Raw genomic sequence first — 16,910 nt, 5'->3', positions numbered from 1 at the left:
TTAGCTGTCCTTTTCAATTTCCTTTTAAAAAGCCTTGTCATGTTCATGTAGTTCCCATTTTTGAAGTTAAATGTTACTGTAGTCAAATTTTTTTGGCTTTTTCTTTTGTACAAAGACATTGAAATTGAATGCTTTCTGGCCAGCATTACAATGTAGCATGTAGATAATTATATTTTGAACCTGGTCTGTTGAATGCTAAGAACTAAATCAAGTAAGTGATATTTATCCTCTCGTGAACTCTTCGACTAGTTGCTTTAAGTGCAACGTACTTCATCATTGCTATATAATTTGTATCTTGCCATTATAATTACAGCATTCCACCGGGTATTTTCTTTGCACTGCCTCTGTAAGATGTCTGTTACGTCAGTTACCTCACTTAAAACCGGCTGCTGCAATGCACTTATTTTTTTAACTTAAAAATTATACAGAATCAAATAAGCATTTGGTCTTAGTTTGGTTACCAATTTTCATGTGCCTTACTAATTGGGATTTTGTTTGTTAAGGTTTTCTTTGCTTTCCCTTTCCAAATATGGCAAACTCGAGCTCTAAGTCCTCCCCCCACCCCTTTTTTTTTTCCTTTTAGAGAGTACAGTTTTGTGACTTTACTCTAGATGACACATTATCTCAGACTATGTGCTTTTCTATACCTGTCATTTGCCCTGTCTTTAATTTAAAAATATCTCTTTTAACAATTTCAAATATCACCAGCCTTTTTTCTTTGCTGGCTTATGTGATGCCTACCCTTTTTAGAGAGATTCCATCCATTGGAAAAATTCCTTTAGTTACTAATTAATATATACCTTCCTCTTATTTAAGTCAATTTTCAAGCTAAAGAAGCCCGAGTAAGCCTGAGTGTCTAAAATCAGAGACTGGAAACTGAATCTCTGCAGAAATGTGATATAGGAGAAATGTGATATCAGCTTTAATTTTTTCTTAGGCCACAACAGAAAGACTGTAAAAATAAGTATTTATTCCAAAGCAATTCTAGAGAAATCCATAGCTGTTTCATTTTCATTTTGAATTTTACCTTTCACTTGTGAGTCCATTGACTCAAGTCTGCCTCTTTATAATGAATCTTTATAAAAGTGAGATTCAGGAGTTATACCAGTTACTGAAAGTTCAAGTAAAAATGTAATATTTGTTATATTTTTCTCTGGAAAAAACATTATATTATTAATCTGCAGTGACAAACACCAATTTCCTATATGCAGCTCCTTCTGTTTTTTATTCTTATATTTACTAGATTTTTGGGGAATCGAGAAGAACGTTCATAAGGACATGTCGTGGTAACGTCAATTTTTGCTTGGTATATTAGTAGTGATACGTATCAAAGACGATATTTTAATGAGATTATTATTGTTCTTTGTTACACAATTTGCCAAATATGTATCTTAGGCCTCCTTGTTGTACTATTATCATTTTGACTTTTCTTACCCTTGGAAAAATATTTTTAAAGCTCTCTCACAGTTTATCACTGCAAAACTCCACTCAAGGATATAAGTATAGGTTATTATTACTTTTTTTTTTTCTCATTCTAGTGCACCTTTTAATGCCTTTGGCATTGTCTGCACAGGAGCTGTCATGAAAATGTGTCCAAGTTGATGTTACAGGTAGATTAGTTAAATCTCTTTGAATCTCTGTATAGATATACTTATTCAGGGTTAAAATACAGTTAAGTTGGTTGAGCCTAAATAACTTCCAAAGTGAGTGAGAGTAAATGGAATCAAGAGCATTTTAATTCTGAATAGGAATATCCATATAGTAGTTTAATGTGATTAAACAAATCTCTGCCCATTTAATTGATAAGGATTAATTTTCCAGCTTGTTCCTCCCCCTCGCATCGCTCCCTGCCTCATACACGCTTACTTTCCTTTGGAATAAAGTACATTCAATCTTAAAGTTACATACTCTGGCTTTCACTGGTGCACTGTGGATTTTATCAAAGCGCTACTAGCAGCTACTAGCAGCTTAAGAGCTTACTACTACTACTCCTAGCAGCTTAAGAGCTGCTAGTCCACCTTAGTCCACTGCTGCTTTATGGACTGCAGTGGGATCCATTCCAGTTGCTGTGGCTCTTAACTTAGCTGGTGTGGGTCCATGGAGTTTACTGCATCTTTGTGGCAGGATCTGTTAACGGGAGAGTCAGAAAATATGAAAGCAGCATATTGGAAATATGTCAGTATTCATAGTTGCTCAGATACTATCAGGCAACCCCATCAAAGCCTTACTTTGTGCAAATAGGCCATAGCATCTATAACTGCAAAAGTTGTCTGATCCTGAAACCAAGTGCCACATTCTGGTCACATACATGTCTCTTGCAGCCTGCAGCACAGAAAGGTCATGTGCTTTTGCAGGTACTGAGGTGCTGGTTCACAAAGAATTTTTGGGAAGATGCTAACTTGAGTCAGCGAAGCACAAAGAAAAGGTAACATCCAAGAAGAAAATTACACTAAGCAGAATGATCACATAGCCACGAATCCCGGCTATGCTAATTTCTGAGTCACCTTTAAGAATAGTTTGGCAGAACTCTAGCTGGCCCAGGTCAAAGGGGTGCCACGTATCGTTCCCATCCCACAGACACTGTAGACAAAATAGTTTAATAGTATAGACAGCTCCATTCTGTGGCACTTTACATTTACTGATACAGAGGTAGCCAAAGAATCCATAAAGAAGGAATCAATATTTTGAGCGCTACAAAAAATGCCACTAGCTTTTTAGAAACGGTAAGAGTCTCCCAGTTAATCTGAGAGATTTTATAGTTTTTCTCACTCGATTCCAATATATATTTATTTAAAACTCTTCATCTGGAACCTTATAAAGCAAACTTCTTTCCATTTCTATTGTAAAAAGATGTTACAACAAAACTCGAAACTTGGGGAATGCCTGAGCCAGTGGTGTCCCTTTAATAGCTTGCTTGCTGAGTCAAACAAGCAATTCCTTCAATCCTGTATTCAGAGTTTCCTTACCGAAAAAGAACAAAGCAGGTCTGAATGTAAAGCTACGGTACACTGCACTGTCAGGTTGAACAGCTCAAAAGTAGACAAGGATACCTGCAACTCTGTTCAGCTGAGCTTGAATTCCACAGTGCCGCATGCTGAGAATTAGCATTATATGTTTTATTCTCAGTGGCGATGGCCAGCCATGTAACTCGTCAAGCATAGCCTGCCATTTGTTTTATCCAGCAGAACTGGTGTGGATTCCAAAGTAGCTCTTCCAGCTATTTGGCGGGAATAGTGCGCTCGGACAGTGAATTTGGGGCAAATGAAAAATAAGAACTGATAGTAGTGTTATATGAAGGGAAACAAGATGACTACTGCTCCCTTATAAAAACACACGAGGATGTTAAAATGTTAACATATTATTTCTAGTTAAAAGGCAAAGAAAGATATAGTACATTTATTTTAGTAAATACACAACTAAGGCCTAGACCTACCTGCCTTTTAGTTACATTTCCAGGTGCCTCTTATCACAATTTGTGAGAAACAGCCCTTACCATTTAGACATCTATACATCCAAACTGTGTGCTCAGCTGCTTATTGGGACAAAATCCAGCATGGGACCCCACACCTCCTTTGAGTTCCTCTGTTACTCATTATTTTTCACTAGATGATAAATTGGGTGTATGGATAGGGAACCAGAGGCAAGATCTGTGTGCCAGTAGATCCACACTGAGCTGTATGGGATGATGTAACCATGGAAGAGTTAATGACAGGCTCTGCTTTCCAGCCCTTAGCTTACAGACTCGGCAGGTTTTGTTTACTGCTGTCTAGCTTATGCTTTTGTTTAATTTCTCGTTATTCTTGGCCTCGATTACTTCCTCAGTGTAGGGAAATCTGAGTCAAACCCCTGTTTATTTCGTGTGATGTGTCTTTTCCATCAAATGACAGCCTTCAACTGAGAACATTTTGACTCTGGTCTTGAGAGCTTCACACTCGTGAGAGTGGCCTAAAGGGACACAGCTGTCTCATTGTGCAGTGAACAGAGAATTATTCTCAGATGCATCCTGCTCAGTAAAAGCCTTAAATATTATGACCAGGTTCTTGAACTGGCGTTGAAAATAAATTGAGAACCAGTGAAAATATGAATTGTTGATATGGCACGCTGTAGTGGCTTTTCCTTCTTAACAATTAATTTTCTTATTCTCTGCATATTATGAATGTTTCCTCTACTCTGATTTCTACATAAAGCTAAATGCAATAGTGCAAACAGAAAGTAATCCACACACTGATTATTGCTATCAAATCCAGCTTTAAAAAAGAAAATATTTTCCAGAGAGATTGAGGTAAAAGCAAGTAGTTTCTGCTTCTACATCTGCTTGTCAAACAAGATCTTATAAATAAAGTACATGATTTTTGGAAACAGAAGACATTCCAAAGATTAGGTACTCAGAATATTCTTTTTCTTTTCCATCATCACTTTCTTCTTTTGTTGGCCAAGCTTGAATCAGCTACTTTTTATCCTTTAAATTTTGTGACACCTTTATAATGACATTGCGTTAGAAGTTAGTTACCCATACTGTCTCTGTGCATGCAGCAAGCATGCAGCTTGTGGTCTCAAGTTGTGTGGGGTCACTTGTGTCCCCATTGCCTAGAATTTAGATCCTAGAAATCTCTTCTGTGCCCAGGTTTTCTTTAGCAATGAAAGCAGTTGGTGAACTCCAGGTTGGAGGCTAGGAAGGCTAATTCCTAGGAAGCAAGTAAAGTGTTGATGACTGATGGACCATGATCCTAGAATAAAATAAGAAGGAAACAAGAAGGAAACCTTTAACATTAAAGAGAGGGATAAAAATATGTCCATGAGAAAAGTGTTAGCTCCAGATGAGCACATGAACCATCACAGTCCCTTGGAGGTTAGAGAATTGCTTTCTGTCAAGGTGCAGTTTCACAACAATTGTGGCTGATCTAAATCAGCATAATCGTGATTCTGTTAACATGGGACATTACTCTTTCTCCAGCTGTGGGTTTTCGAGGAGGGAGGGCTCATCTGATCCTGCAGCAAGCCCATTCAGGAAGGTAAACTGACAAAAAAATATTCTTTTCTTTTTTTCCAAACCTAGTTTTTATTCTTTTTAGCCACTTAAATCAACTCATCAAAGAATTAAATGAGTGGTAGCATAAAGGAAGAGGGTAGGAATGCAGTCAGGGAGGGTGCCTAGCACTACTAATCTAGTTAGTTTAATATATTGTGCAACCCCAGCCTAAGTAAAGTAGGTAAGTAAAACCTTGCTTCTGTCACCGTTAGGTCTTTTTTATTGACATTCACTAGCCTGAAAGGTCAAGAACCTGCTTTGTAAAGCTTCTTGTACAAAACAAAAATGGCAGCAGCTTTTTCTCACCTCTGGGGAAAAATCTTATTTTTGACCAAATGAAGAAGTGGACAGTTACTTTAGTTTGATTTAGTTTACACAATTTTCTGAAATTAGACACATCATAGCATAGAATTTTTTATGTACATTTTCACAGCTGCTACAAAAGAAAGAAAGAAATAAAAACATCTTTATATATCTTTTACAAAAAGTGGTGTCATTTGAAGGAAGGTTTTTCTAGATATATATAAGATATTGGATATTTCCAAATTATTTGCAATAAGTGTTCCTGCTATCTTATCTTATCTTAACTTAACTTTTTAATGTAAGTCACTTGTTTTGTATGTAAGTCTTGTTTTGTATGCAGTATGAATGAATACACATTATAAGTATGCAAAAATCTCAGGTTTTAGGTTTGAGCAGTAGATTAGACTTTTTAGACTTTAAATTACTAAACCAGAGTTACAGTAAGATAGAAACTATCATTGTGTATAATATGAAACATCAAACTCTTAAACTGAATATATTTAAGTTACTTCAAATTTTAAAGGAGGTATTTTAATTATAAACAATGTTAAAAGAAAAGAGCATAAAAAGTGCTGTTATGATTTATTTTTTATTGTTTTATTACAGGCCTGTTGTATTACAGGCCTAATCGGATTACAAGTCTCATTTTGCTAGTAACTACATAAACAATTATATACTTTCATCATTCAGGACTGAGCAAATGGTGCAGATTCTTTTCAATTTTTATTTCTATTTAGAATAATGACTTTATTCCTTACTATCTTAAATTGGACAATTATAAAGAGGATATCAAAGAATAATAGCTTTTTCTTGCAAACTGTAAATGGCTACTGTGAAGTGATTCGTTTCCCAAGAGAAAGTTCAGACTTGTACTACAGACAAAGAAATTCAAAAGGAATTTAAGTGTTGCTGAATACAATATCCTAAAGTCTATAGCAGACAGATTTTGCAAACCTAATATAAGTGCAGATACAATGCACTTAATCAAATGTATTAGAAATTCCAAAGCACTAACATCAAGCTTTAAAATTATTTTTTTAGCAATTGATGTGGATAAAGAAAGCAGATATTCTACAGTGCATGAGGCTATTTATCATCTCTGGTATCAGAGGAGATGTCAGGTGAAAGAAATATAAATGGAAACTCTGAGTAAGCTTCTAATTCCAGTAGGGGGTGCAAGACTGAATTTTTTTTCCCCTTAGTAGAAGAAAAAGTCAAACATTAGGACTGGCAGTGCTTACGTGTGCTTAAATTCTTCCCACATCTCCAGTTGATTGACATCTTCAACAAGCTGCTAATGACCTATTCTATTTGTTTTAAATGAGCCTTACATTCTTAGGAGATCTGATGTAGTATTGTAGGAAGTGAGAATTAAGTAGATTTAATTGCATTTTCTCATTTTTTTGTTTTTGTAATTCCGCATTCAAAGGAACAGTACGCCTTGCCATTGTCATAAAGTTTCTCAGTAGTCTTTTCTTCCCTAGTTAGAGTTCTAAATGTAAAACCGTGTATTAGTTATAATGAATCAGTATCAGTTCTAGCGAGTCTGTGTGTGTGTTGCACCAGTTATTCATAAAATAAAAGGTTTTTTTCATGCTGGCTTCCAGTGCTTTAAAGCTATAATTTAGCAGCTGCCTTGGACATGACTATCAGCGTGTTGGAAATTAAAGGTGACTGGTTCTGTTCACGAGATGAGTTGGTACTGCATTTTTATCAGCCTATTTGCTTTCCTTGTACTTTAATAGTTTTGGTCCCTAGGGCACAGAGCTGAAAAATATAGATTGTAACTATCAGGCCAGATAAGCAAAACAACTTAAGCGATGATACAAAATGTATTGTCTCTCATAGTGAACAAGTAGAGACTGGCTTATGTAAAACAAATCCTTACAGTCTGACTACGATGTGCTGCTCTCGACACAGTGATACCTGCTGAAGAGCTGTGTTATATTTAGTTGCATTATAATAGCATTTCTTTCAAGAAATGAATTATATATCTGTAGAGAATAGATGGTTTTCAGGCAACCATGGCTATTAAAATGCACTCAGCATTTTATGTTCTGTCACAAACATCACAAATTGGTGCCAGATACCAGCTAATCTGTGATTGTGATAGAAGAAAAATATTGGCAAGACTGCCGGAAAGTGGGGAGCTGGTCATCAATGTGCTTATCACCATAAGTCTTTATTGTTTTTGAAAATGAATAGCGCATGATCCTTCACCAGCAAGAATGAATAAAAACTCAGAAGACGTGAGGAGTACTGAGCTATTCTACCTGCTTTCATGTCAGACATTCAATGGGCAGTAATTCACAGTAGGAAATTTGAGATTAGTCTTTGATGCAGGTTTATTAGTAGCTTGGTTCCTGAATCCATATATTGTCAGCTTTCTACAAACATTTATGCTTTATCTAGTTTGCATTTGGTGGAGTGTATTCAATTGTGAATGTTACCTGTGCAATATGGCAAATGGTAGGCAGTGTAACGTTCAGTCTTGAAGGGAGAATAAATGCCGCATGCCTGTCTGTATAACCTCTGTGGTCTGCACCTCCCTTCAGGAGGAGGATAGCTATGGATTGCATTTATCTGGTAGACCACACTTAGCCACGCTGCTTTGGAGAGAAGGGAGTATGCCATTAACTGAGTTAAAATGAAATACAATATGTAGTATAAAGTAGTCACTGTGCTCTCTGTGACCTCATCCCTGCAAGGCAGCAGCTAATCAGTGTTGTCTGGTGGGGTGTTCGTATTACGTATCATCTTTTACAATTCGTTTCTGCTCAACAAATGATACATGATCTTTCATCTGCCTTTGTACCTCCAATAAGCATAAAGTTGGGGGGGGGGGGGGTAGGAGGAAAAGGAAACTAACCTTTTCAGCTCTATTACAGAAAGAACAATTTCTGTTTGTAATTAGAGCTCAGCAGTGATCTCTGTTTATTTCACTGTTACTCAGCGCGGTGTAAACAGAACTCAATTTTGACAACTGTTTAGCTCACGGCACAGTTTTAAAGTATTAAAGGATAATGGAAGACTTATTAGATTAGCTTCTGCCATGATCTTTTAGTGTCCCAGATAATTATTATTTGTGATGCAGCTGAACGATTTAGGCTTGTATTATTATTATGCATGCACTTCTGTGTAATACTTTATGTACTGTTGATGGGCACTAAAATATGCATTAGGAAGTATACATTTAGTCAGATTGCACAGATATTAGTGGTATTTTCGAGTGGCTCAAACTGTTCTTTTTGAGAATTTCTTCCATTTCTATTATAGCAGAATGGATGAGTTCTCAGATCCTGACTTTTCTTTCTAACACAAATCAGCTCAATCATCTTCATCATTATTATTACTCTTAATCATTCTTAGTAACATTTGTGTGACTTCTACCACACTCCTCTGATCCAGTCGTTTACGTTACAGTTCTCTCCTAGCATGTGACTTTTAACATTTTCTCTATTTCACACCCTTTTGGTGTTCTTGCATATTTTTTCTCTTGTACTATCACCTTTTTTATCTTCCTTGTTTGGTATTTTAGATCATTTCTGCCAGTCACATACTGTTTTTCACTTGCTATTTGATTCTTCCTCTCACTGCCTCTTATTACCTTTTAATTATGGCGTGTTGCTTCTTTCTCTGATCTTATAATTAGCTTTTTACCTTTTGATCACCTTTTTTCCCTATTTTGCATAAAGCATGTCTTTTTAATCTTCTCTGCACTTTGCCCACTGTTCCCTTTTTTTCTAGCTAACGTCATGCTATTCGTTTGCCTCCAACTGATCAGAAACATTACTTCTAATCTTATTTTCTATTCCTAGTGAGAATTTTGTATACTATTTTGTCCTTGTTTACAGCTGTATAATTTTCTTTTTACAGAAGTCTAACTTAGCAACTTTTTGGCAGTTTTCTGTAGATTAGGGCAATGCATTTGCAGGGGATTACATGATCATCTTGGACATAGTACAAGAAAAAAATATCTGGACTTTTCACATTTGAATAACTGCATTTTCTCTTAAGGTGAGTTGGAAAAGGGAGTCTATGTCAGTGAGTAAGTGGATACATTTAGCAAAATATAGGTATTAATTCACGAGTGAAATACAGTTGTATTGTCATCTCTGAATGAACATTGATGGGTCATGTTATGAAAACATAAAGATTGCTTAGGGCAAAGAGAGCTCTGTCAAGGTTAATGGCCCCAAATCCTTTTTGCCCTAAACATTTTTAATTTTTTTTTTTTTTTCAGATTTTTCTTTTAAGTTTACTCTTCAAAACAAGAGTCCAGCTGGAAAAAAAGTATCATAGCAACAGCACTGTGTGGTCCATCTCACGGTTTATCATTTATATATTAAGATTTATGCTGCACTTATTCCAGTGCACTACCATCCAGAAAAATGGTTTGTTGCTAGTTTTGCTCATGTTAATTATCTTATCTTTATGATTAGAGTTCTTGTTTATTCACTTAGTCAGACAAAACAAAGAAATTTAAAAGCCTCCAGGCCTTTCAGATATATTTTCAATTTGGAGCCAAAAGGCATGTCTCTCTTCTGAAGAAAATGAGCTTGTTGAATGGGAATAGAGCAAAAGAGAAGATCTCTATAATCTCTGTGTAGTCAAAAAGTAAAGGATTATAAATGTACATCCACTTCTTGCCCATATGTTGCCAGCTCATTGTGAAAGGAGCAGGCAGTTCTCCAAAAGTTAACCCTTTCGCACACTGCTTTTGTTCTGTATTAGATATTTCTATTCTTCCTGTTGATAGACATGGCAGTATTATCTGAGTACCTCCCAGTGGTGGTAAGCTTTTAACTTAAGATCTCTCATTTTCTCTCCAAAGAGAGAGAGCGGATGAGTGCCTTAACTGTAAATTCATGCACTTTTGGTAGCCTGTGTCCCAGAGGACTCCAATTCCAGTTAGAATTTGTAATTCTGATTGCACTATGTAATACCATATTGAGGTGTATGACATTTCATCTGAGAAGTAAAATAAGAACTGAATGAGGGCAGGTCACCTTCTGCTTGGCTGAGATAGGGTTCTGTAGCCAGCAAAAGGGACAGTATTACTTGTAGGAGCTGCTTTGTGAGCACTTTATAATGCAAAGAACACAAAAATTACGATACATGATTTAATGAATACTATTCTTAGCTTCTTGGTAGCCAGAGAAGAAGGACAACTTTATCCAAAAGAATTTAGCCTCTCTACTTACAATTTAACATAAATTGTCTCCTTGAAGAGCCTCTCTCTTTCCATAGAGTAGGTAAGGAACAGGCTAACTTCCTAGTTTCCGTATCTAAGTAATGCCCCTGTTCTGGAGCACAGGTCATTTTATTCTTTATAGTTGTACAGTTTCCACTGATGAAGACTTCACCACAACTATGAGAGCTTCAGAGTACTTTAATGGGTCTTTCAGCACTATTTACCTTGATTAAGGTCTGCTAATCCAGTTGATATTCCTTCATGAGCTGATCTTGTCCAAGTATCTTTTTGCAAGCTCTTGCCTTTCAGTCCATATCATGTTAGTTTACCTAATTATGATACATAGATGCTTACTAGGCCCAGAAAGTAAACTGATCATTATGCAGTTCACCACAAGTGAGCAGTTTAGCCGTGGAGGGTAGGTTCTATCGTTGCTCATTTCTGACAAAAAAAGTATAGCACATTCTCCCTAGATCAAACAAGCCAGACAGATTTCATGGTTGAGGGTATTAAATAATGCAGAGATACAGGAGTATAAGAATAATGAATGTCTTATCTATCTGCTTAGATCAGCCATCAGTGTACTGTCAAATCTCTGCTGTATCTGTGTCCAGATTGAATTTTCTAGAATATTTAACTGACTTAGATTTATTTTAACCAACATCTTCCTGAGCTTGCTCAGGAGGTAGATGATGGGACGATGAATGCCAGTTTGTTAGAACTGCTATACCTCTTAGCATTTATTGGAATATTACATTTCCAAAGAAAGAAAAGATGACTTATCTGAATGACACACTGTCTATTCTAGTCAGGATCAGTACCAGTCACTTTCCAGTTCTCACCAGTTGTCTTTCCTATGCTACAAATGGCATTGTTCAGAATTCTTAGATTACCTTTTTCTCAGGGTATGCACTACCTCTTCGATGAATAATTATACTGAATTTTGGGACTTCAGGTAGACAAGTAGCTGGTGGTTATTACTGAAGTAAAAGAGTTTAGAAAGCCTTCACAGCATGAACTAAGTTTTTTTAAAAAAAACAAGATGACAGTTCTGTACATTATCTACTGTGAAATTCAGTGGTATACTGCTACTCATGAGACTGATTATGGAGTTCATCACTTTGATCAGTGACTTGAGGTAGGATATGACAGGCTTGGTAAATGCTATAGAAATACACCAAACAGTTGTCTTGGTTTTAGCCAAAAAAAAAAAAAAATTCTCTATAGGTGATAAAAAGTAAGAGGTTATTTGGAGGTTAGGTTGTTAGTGGCTGCGGCTAAGACATAATGATAAATATTTGCTGTATCTTCATCTGGTGACCAACTGCTGCTTTTCTGCAGCAGACTTTGCAATTTCTTAGACAGCTGTTGATTTTTTTTGAATCAGGATCCATTGGTTTCTTTCTTCTTCTGGGACATGAGAAATATTTGATCACCACCACAATAAGTGTGGTCAATCCAAGACAATCACAGGATAGAATATCAGTCTTGACACGTAGGTCAAAGTCAGGACGAGATAAGCTAAGAGGATTGAATTAGCAATGGCCCATGAGGTGGCAAAGGTAATGTTGAAATCTATCAGTATTTATGCTGAAATCTCTCAAAAAGCTAAATCCATTATCAACAAGGTATCAATGAACTCCTCTTGGAATACTTTATAAAAGATGATCCATAACTAGGTACAATTATTTCAAATTAAGTTTTCATATCCAGAGAGGTTTTTTGTGTGTGTAAATATATATTTTATAACAGTAACATCATAGATGTAGAGTTAACTGCAGAACTATTTACAAGGCTGCTGATTTAAGCACAGACATCAGATAAACTTATTTTCTCAGGAATTTGACAGTAACATTAGCAAACTCTAACGTAATGAAATTTGGAGATAAGAATATAAACCAGATCTCATGCTACGGAAGAAAATGACAACAATATGTAGAATAACAGTGAAAATGCTGGAAAAGAATAAAAAAGAACAGAAATGACACGAAACTTCAGAAAAGAAAGAAAAAAATAAAGAGTTGAGGATAATTCACGAGTAACTTCACTACAAAAAATGTCAATCTGCTAATGCATACCATTTGGATATCCAAGAAAACAAGATTGGAGTATCCCCTTTTAGAGGCCTCTAGTGAACTGCAAGCTCAGAAATATAGAGCAGACTGGCAGAAGGAAGAAGAAACCAAAGATATGCTGGTGCATCTAATTCAGGCTTGTCAGCTTTGGTAATGACATATTTTAAACCCAAGAAATTCTCTTCCTGAAAAGAAAAAAAAAAAAAAAAAAAAGAGAGAGAGAGCGTTACTTTCTTCTAACAGCAATCTTATCTTGGTAGAACCTAGAAGTGATATTGTATCTATATATGCAACGATATATAGATATAGCAATTATGCCTTCTTCATTACTGCATAGATGTTACTTAACAACAATCACAAAATCTGTTTTTGGTGAAAAGTGAAGTGAAGGAGCTTTTCTCATAACAAGAAATAACTGTTCTTGTATTTATACATAGAATCTGAGAAGAGCAGGTGATTAATCATACTCCAGCCTGTATCTCTATGTGTGTGCCATTTTATTTTGACACCAGATGGAAGGGGTTTCATATCTGTTCCTCCTTCCTTCTTCCAGTAGCCAAATTCAAAGATGACACTAGTTGTATGAATACTTTATTACACGGAGGAGGGAAGTTTTAGGAATCACAAAATCAGTTTCCCAGAAGTACTCTAGCATACATGCTAACAGATAGACCAACTCTAAGAACAGGACATCACTGTCAACAGCAGTAAGGTGTATGATTCTGGTGACAGTCATATTAAGAAGGTACTTGCATCTTTCTTCAATTCAGTGCACTGAGGTAATGTGACAAATAACATAAAAACGCAAATTAAATCATTATATAACTTCCTATAGAAATCTATTTAGTAGAATTCCCATCACTAAATGCTGAAACTGAAGATATTTGTATGATGCTCAGGAGAGGTTATGAGAAGTTAAGTGAGCACGGTATAATTTGCACTGCAACAATACAGTATTGCATTATTTTTTCATTCATACAAACTATAATGATTTAGCAGACAGTCTCTACCAGAACCAATAGCACCGTTGTATCAATTTCTTAGAAAATAGCCGTTTGTATTTGTATTGAAGATGCTGCAGTAATTTTTTACACACTGATAAGCTAACAAATTTTGCTCTAAGTTACCATCTGGCTGGATCAATTCCAAGAACCCGATTTTCTAGGCACATATCAGTGCACGGTAAGTAGGAATGCACTGATAGCTGTCAGGTAGTTCTAAATAGTCGTCTAAGGTAATTTCAGGATATACCATATGCAGAGAGTCTCTCAGTTTCTTCTACCATTCTTTAGCATTTCCTCTCTGCTTCTAAACTGCCTCTCCTGCTTTGATTCCTTTACTGGGAACAGGTGAGGATGGTTTGGAAGAAAAAGATTTTTTTGCCGCTTCGATAATTTAAAAGTGAAACTACAAAGAGATCCCTTTTGAACGTGTGTGAAAAACTCCTTCACGGAAATATTATTTTTTCTCAAAGTAAATTTTGCATTACAGAAGAAATTTTTCTATTATATATGCACATATTTATGGTTAACTTTGTGGGGCACATTTACTAAAGCTATCCATGTAATCTTTCATTATTAAAGCAGCTTCTAGCATTAGACACTGTTTTAAAAAAAATCGCACGCTTTTTACCTTATCACAAAGAGAGATTTGAAATTGGAAGGTGTTTTTCATTTGAAATTGATTCTTTATCTTCTGCTTTGGGGGAAAACCAGATATTTTTCAGAAGAAAAAGAAGAAAATGAAATAATCTGATCATCTATAACTATCCAACATGTAATTTTGCCCAAATAAAAGACATTTATCTTTCTAATTTTTTTAATTCATATTTAGTTAAAAAATATTCTTTTATTCATCTGTGTCTGACATATCTTGTGAGGGCATTGGTGTAATTTTGCTTTTACTTGAAAGCCTGCAGGTTAGGAGCTACAGTTTTCTCACTCTTTTGAAGAATAAATATTTCATTGATATACTAAGAATTTATGTGCATTTTCTGCATTTTTTTAAACTATTAATCATCTGTTGTGAGAAAACAGAAAGCAGACAATATTTTTCCTCCAAAAGCCATCCTATTATATGATGTCTCATTAATAAAGGGTAGTGTTTCCTCTGCAAAATAATCTGTGAGTGATATCCCATATAAATGTAAAAATTTCACACAGCGGTCAAGCTGGAAAAACATTCAGATTAGCATTTTAAAAAAAGGTACCAGAAAATATGAAAAATATAAAATGGTGTCCACGTATATTGTATACAGAGTATAAAAATTAACTTATATTTTCCATAGCACTTGCTGTATTTTGTTTGTTTGCATGTGTCACATGTTAAGTGAAATCCATTCTATTTCTGCCTGATGTTGTCTTTTGCAATTTTCTTTTCCTCTCTTTTTGTGTGAATTAAAGGGAAGGTTTATTAGACTTTTAGTAGTTTGTTATTGTTAGAGTGTACTTCTTTGAACAATTTTTCTAAGTGAATTAGGATCCTTTACTCTTCATAATGAACTTTTTGAAAATTCAAGGGGAAACAGCATGTTGTATTTGTTTCTGCATGCAGTAACTCTCATATTTTAGTGGACCTTTTGAACATCTGTCAATTTGTTTTCCATCTCTTTTAGGCTAAATGTCAAGTGCTACTTTCTGAAATGAGGTATTGCAAAATGAGGAGTATTTATCATAGAGCCACTATTACCTTTGAAATGTGTAGTGAGTTTTTGTTAAACTTTAAAAAGTCAGATGAACCCATTCTGGATAAAAGAAAACGTACACATATATATATACTGAAAGACTGTGGCCCTGTATATAGAATGTTTTAAAAAGATCTGGAAACTTTACTGGACTGATTGTGGTAAAACACTGACTCTGTTAAATTTCTTTTGCTTTAGTTGAATAAACCGTGTATTTCACTCTCTCCCCTTTAGTATGCTGCATATAACAATAAGAGCCTTATAGATATGTGCAGTTCCCAAACTTATTTTCAGGTGTCTCCATATGTTGTTATGAAAGCATAATTTAAGAACAGGAAAGAAATATACATAAATTAAATGAGAAGCCAGAGGGGCGGGGGGAGAGAAAAAGAAAAAAAAAAAGAAAGAAACATCTGCAGGGCAACAGTGTGAAAAAATGTTTAAGCTGCCTGTTATTAACTGCTCAGCCTGTTTTACGCTGGATTCCTGCATAATTATGTTACAGAGGAGGGGGAAATAACAGATGTTGGATAAAGATTGAAAATAAGGAAATGAGAGTGTTCGAAATAAAAAATAAATAAAAAGTAGCTAAGGTTGCTCTCAGCTAGACATTTTTGGCAAGACTTTTAGACAGCAATCTATTTCTCAAATTCATTGCCCGTTTCTGCAAGATTACTGTAAAATAAAATGTTTCTTTTTAAGTCTGATCAGCTGACCAATTATACAGCTTCGATAATCCCCAGTTCAGTCTTTTAGAAAGCAGTTAAATGTTTTTTTCAAGCAGTTTCATAAAGTAGATTACATGAATATGATATCAGATCAGAAACCCTATGAGCACTTTCTATGGGAGGTGTTTTGATAGTTTATGAATTAGCTGTTTTTTTAATACATTACAAATATCTAAATAATCCATAGAAGATGAATTTTTTTTCAATCTTTGTGAAGTGAATGCCACTAAACCTGAACCACATCTGTTCCCTGTCCCATATTTTCCACCATGTTTTAAAGCAAATTGGACTATCATACTTTTTAAGAAAGACCAATTTTTTTTTCTCTGCTTAGTCAATATTTTCTGGCACTGAGTTTGAATACATTATAAAATTGCTGTCAAGCCAGAGCTACCCAAAAAAGGGTTGCAAAATCCATGCAGAGTTACTACATTAAATCATTTGCATTACCATCCTGCTGAACCTTCTCCCTCTTACCCATAGGGAATTATTTGTCTCAATGAGAATCATTTCTGTATAGGCCCCGCAGGTTAGGCCACTGGTCCTCAACTAAAAGTACAGTGTCCTTTAATAACACTGCTGCCATACTATTTCAGAGATGGCCACTCACAAGGTTAAGATAAAAGCAGAGGCTGTTTTGGAAGAGGAATTCAGATCCAAAGTGAATCCTTTTCCTAATGTTTTAATTTTCTGCTTGTTAACTAAAAATATTTTATTTTTCAAGCATTCCCGACTTTGCTTTCCTTTGCTATCCTCACCCTACATACCATCACAAGTAGACTTCAATCTGTTGAGCTGCTTCTTCCAGGTGAGCAAATACTTCATCTGCTAGCTGTCTTCTCTTGTGATCCAAATTTTACACATGAGATTATAAAGCTATGTAGGTTCTTTTCTTTTC

The 16,910-nt window shown here is 35.4% G+C and overlaps 1 protein-coding gene across 4 annotated transcripts in view; it reads left to right on the top strand.

The window, feature by feature from the left end:
- Positions 1 to 16,910, top strand: part of PCDH17 (protocadherin 17) — a 92,984-nt gene that overhangs the window by 48,328 nt on the left and 27,746 nt on the right. For 3 of the 4 annotated variants that reach the window (XM_068929691.1, XM_068929692.1, XM_068929690.1), the window contains one exon: positions 16,737 to 16,820. The exons of the other annotated variant lie outside the window; for it this stretch is intronic. In XM_068929691.1, the coding sequence (XP_068785792.1) occupies positions 16,737 to 16,820 (84 nt within the window). The remainder of the gene's footprint in view (positions 1 to 16,736; positions 16,821 to 16,910) is intronic. 4 annotated transcript variants of the gene reach the window in all.

The sequence above is a fragment of the Struthio camelus genome, chromosome 1 (assembly GCF_040807025.1).
Source record: "Struthio camelus isolate bStrCam1 chromosome 1, bStrCam1.hap1, whole genome shotgun sequence".
NCBI lineage: Eukaryota > Metazoa > Chordata > Aves > Struthioniformes > Struthionidae > Struthio > Struthio camelus.
Note: the sequence above shows the minus strand (reverse complement) of the source record. Positions and strands in the feature narration are given on the sequence as shown.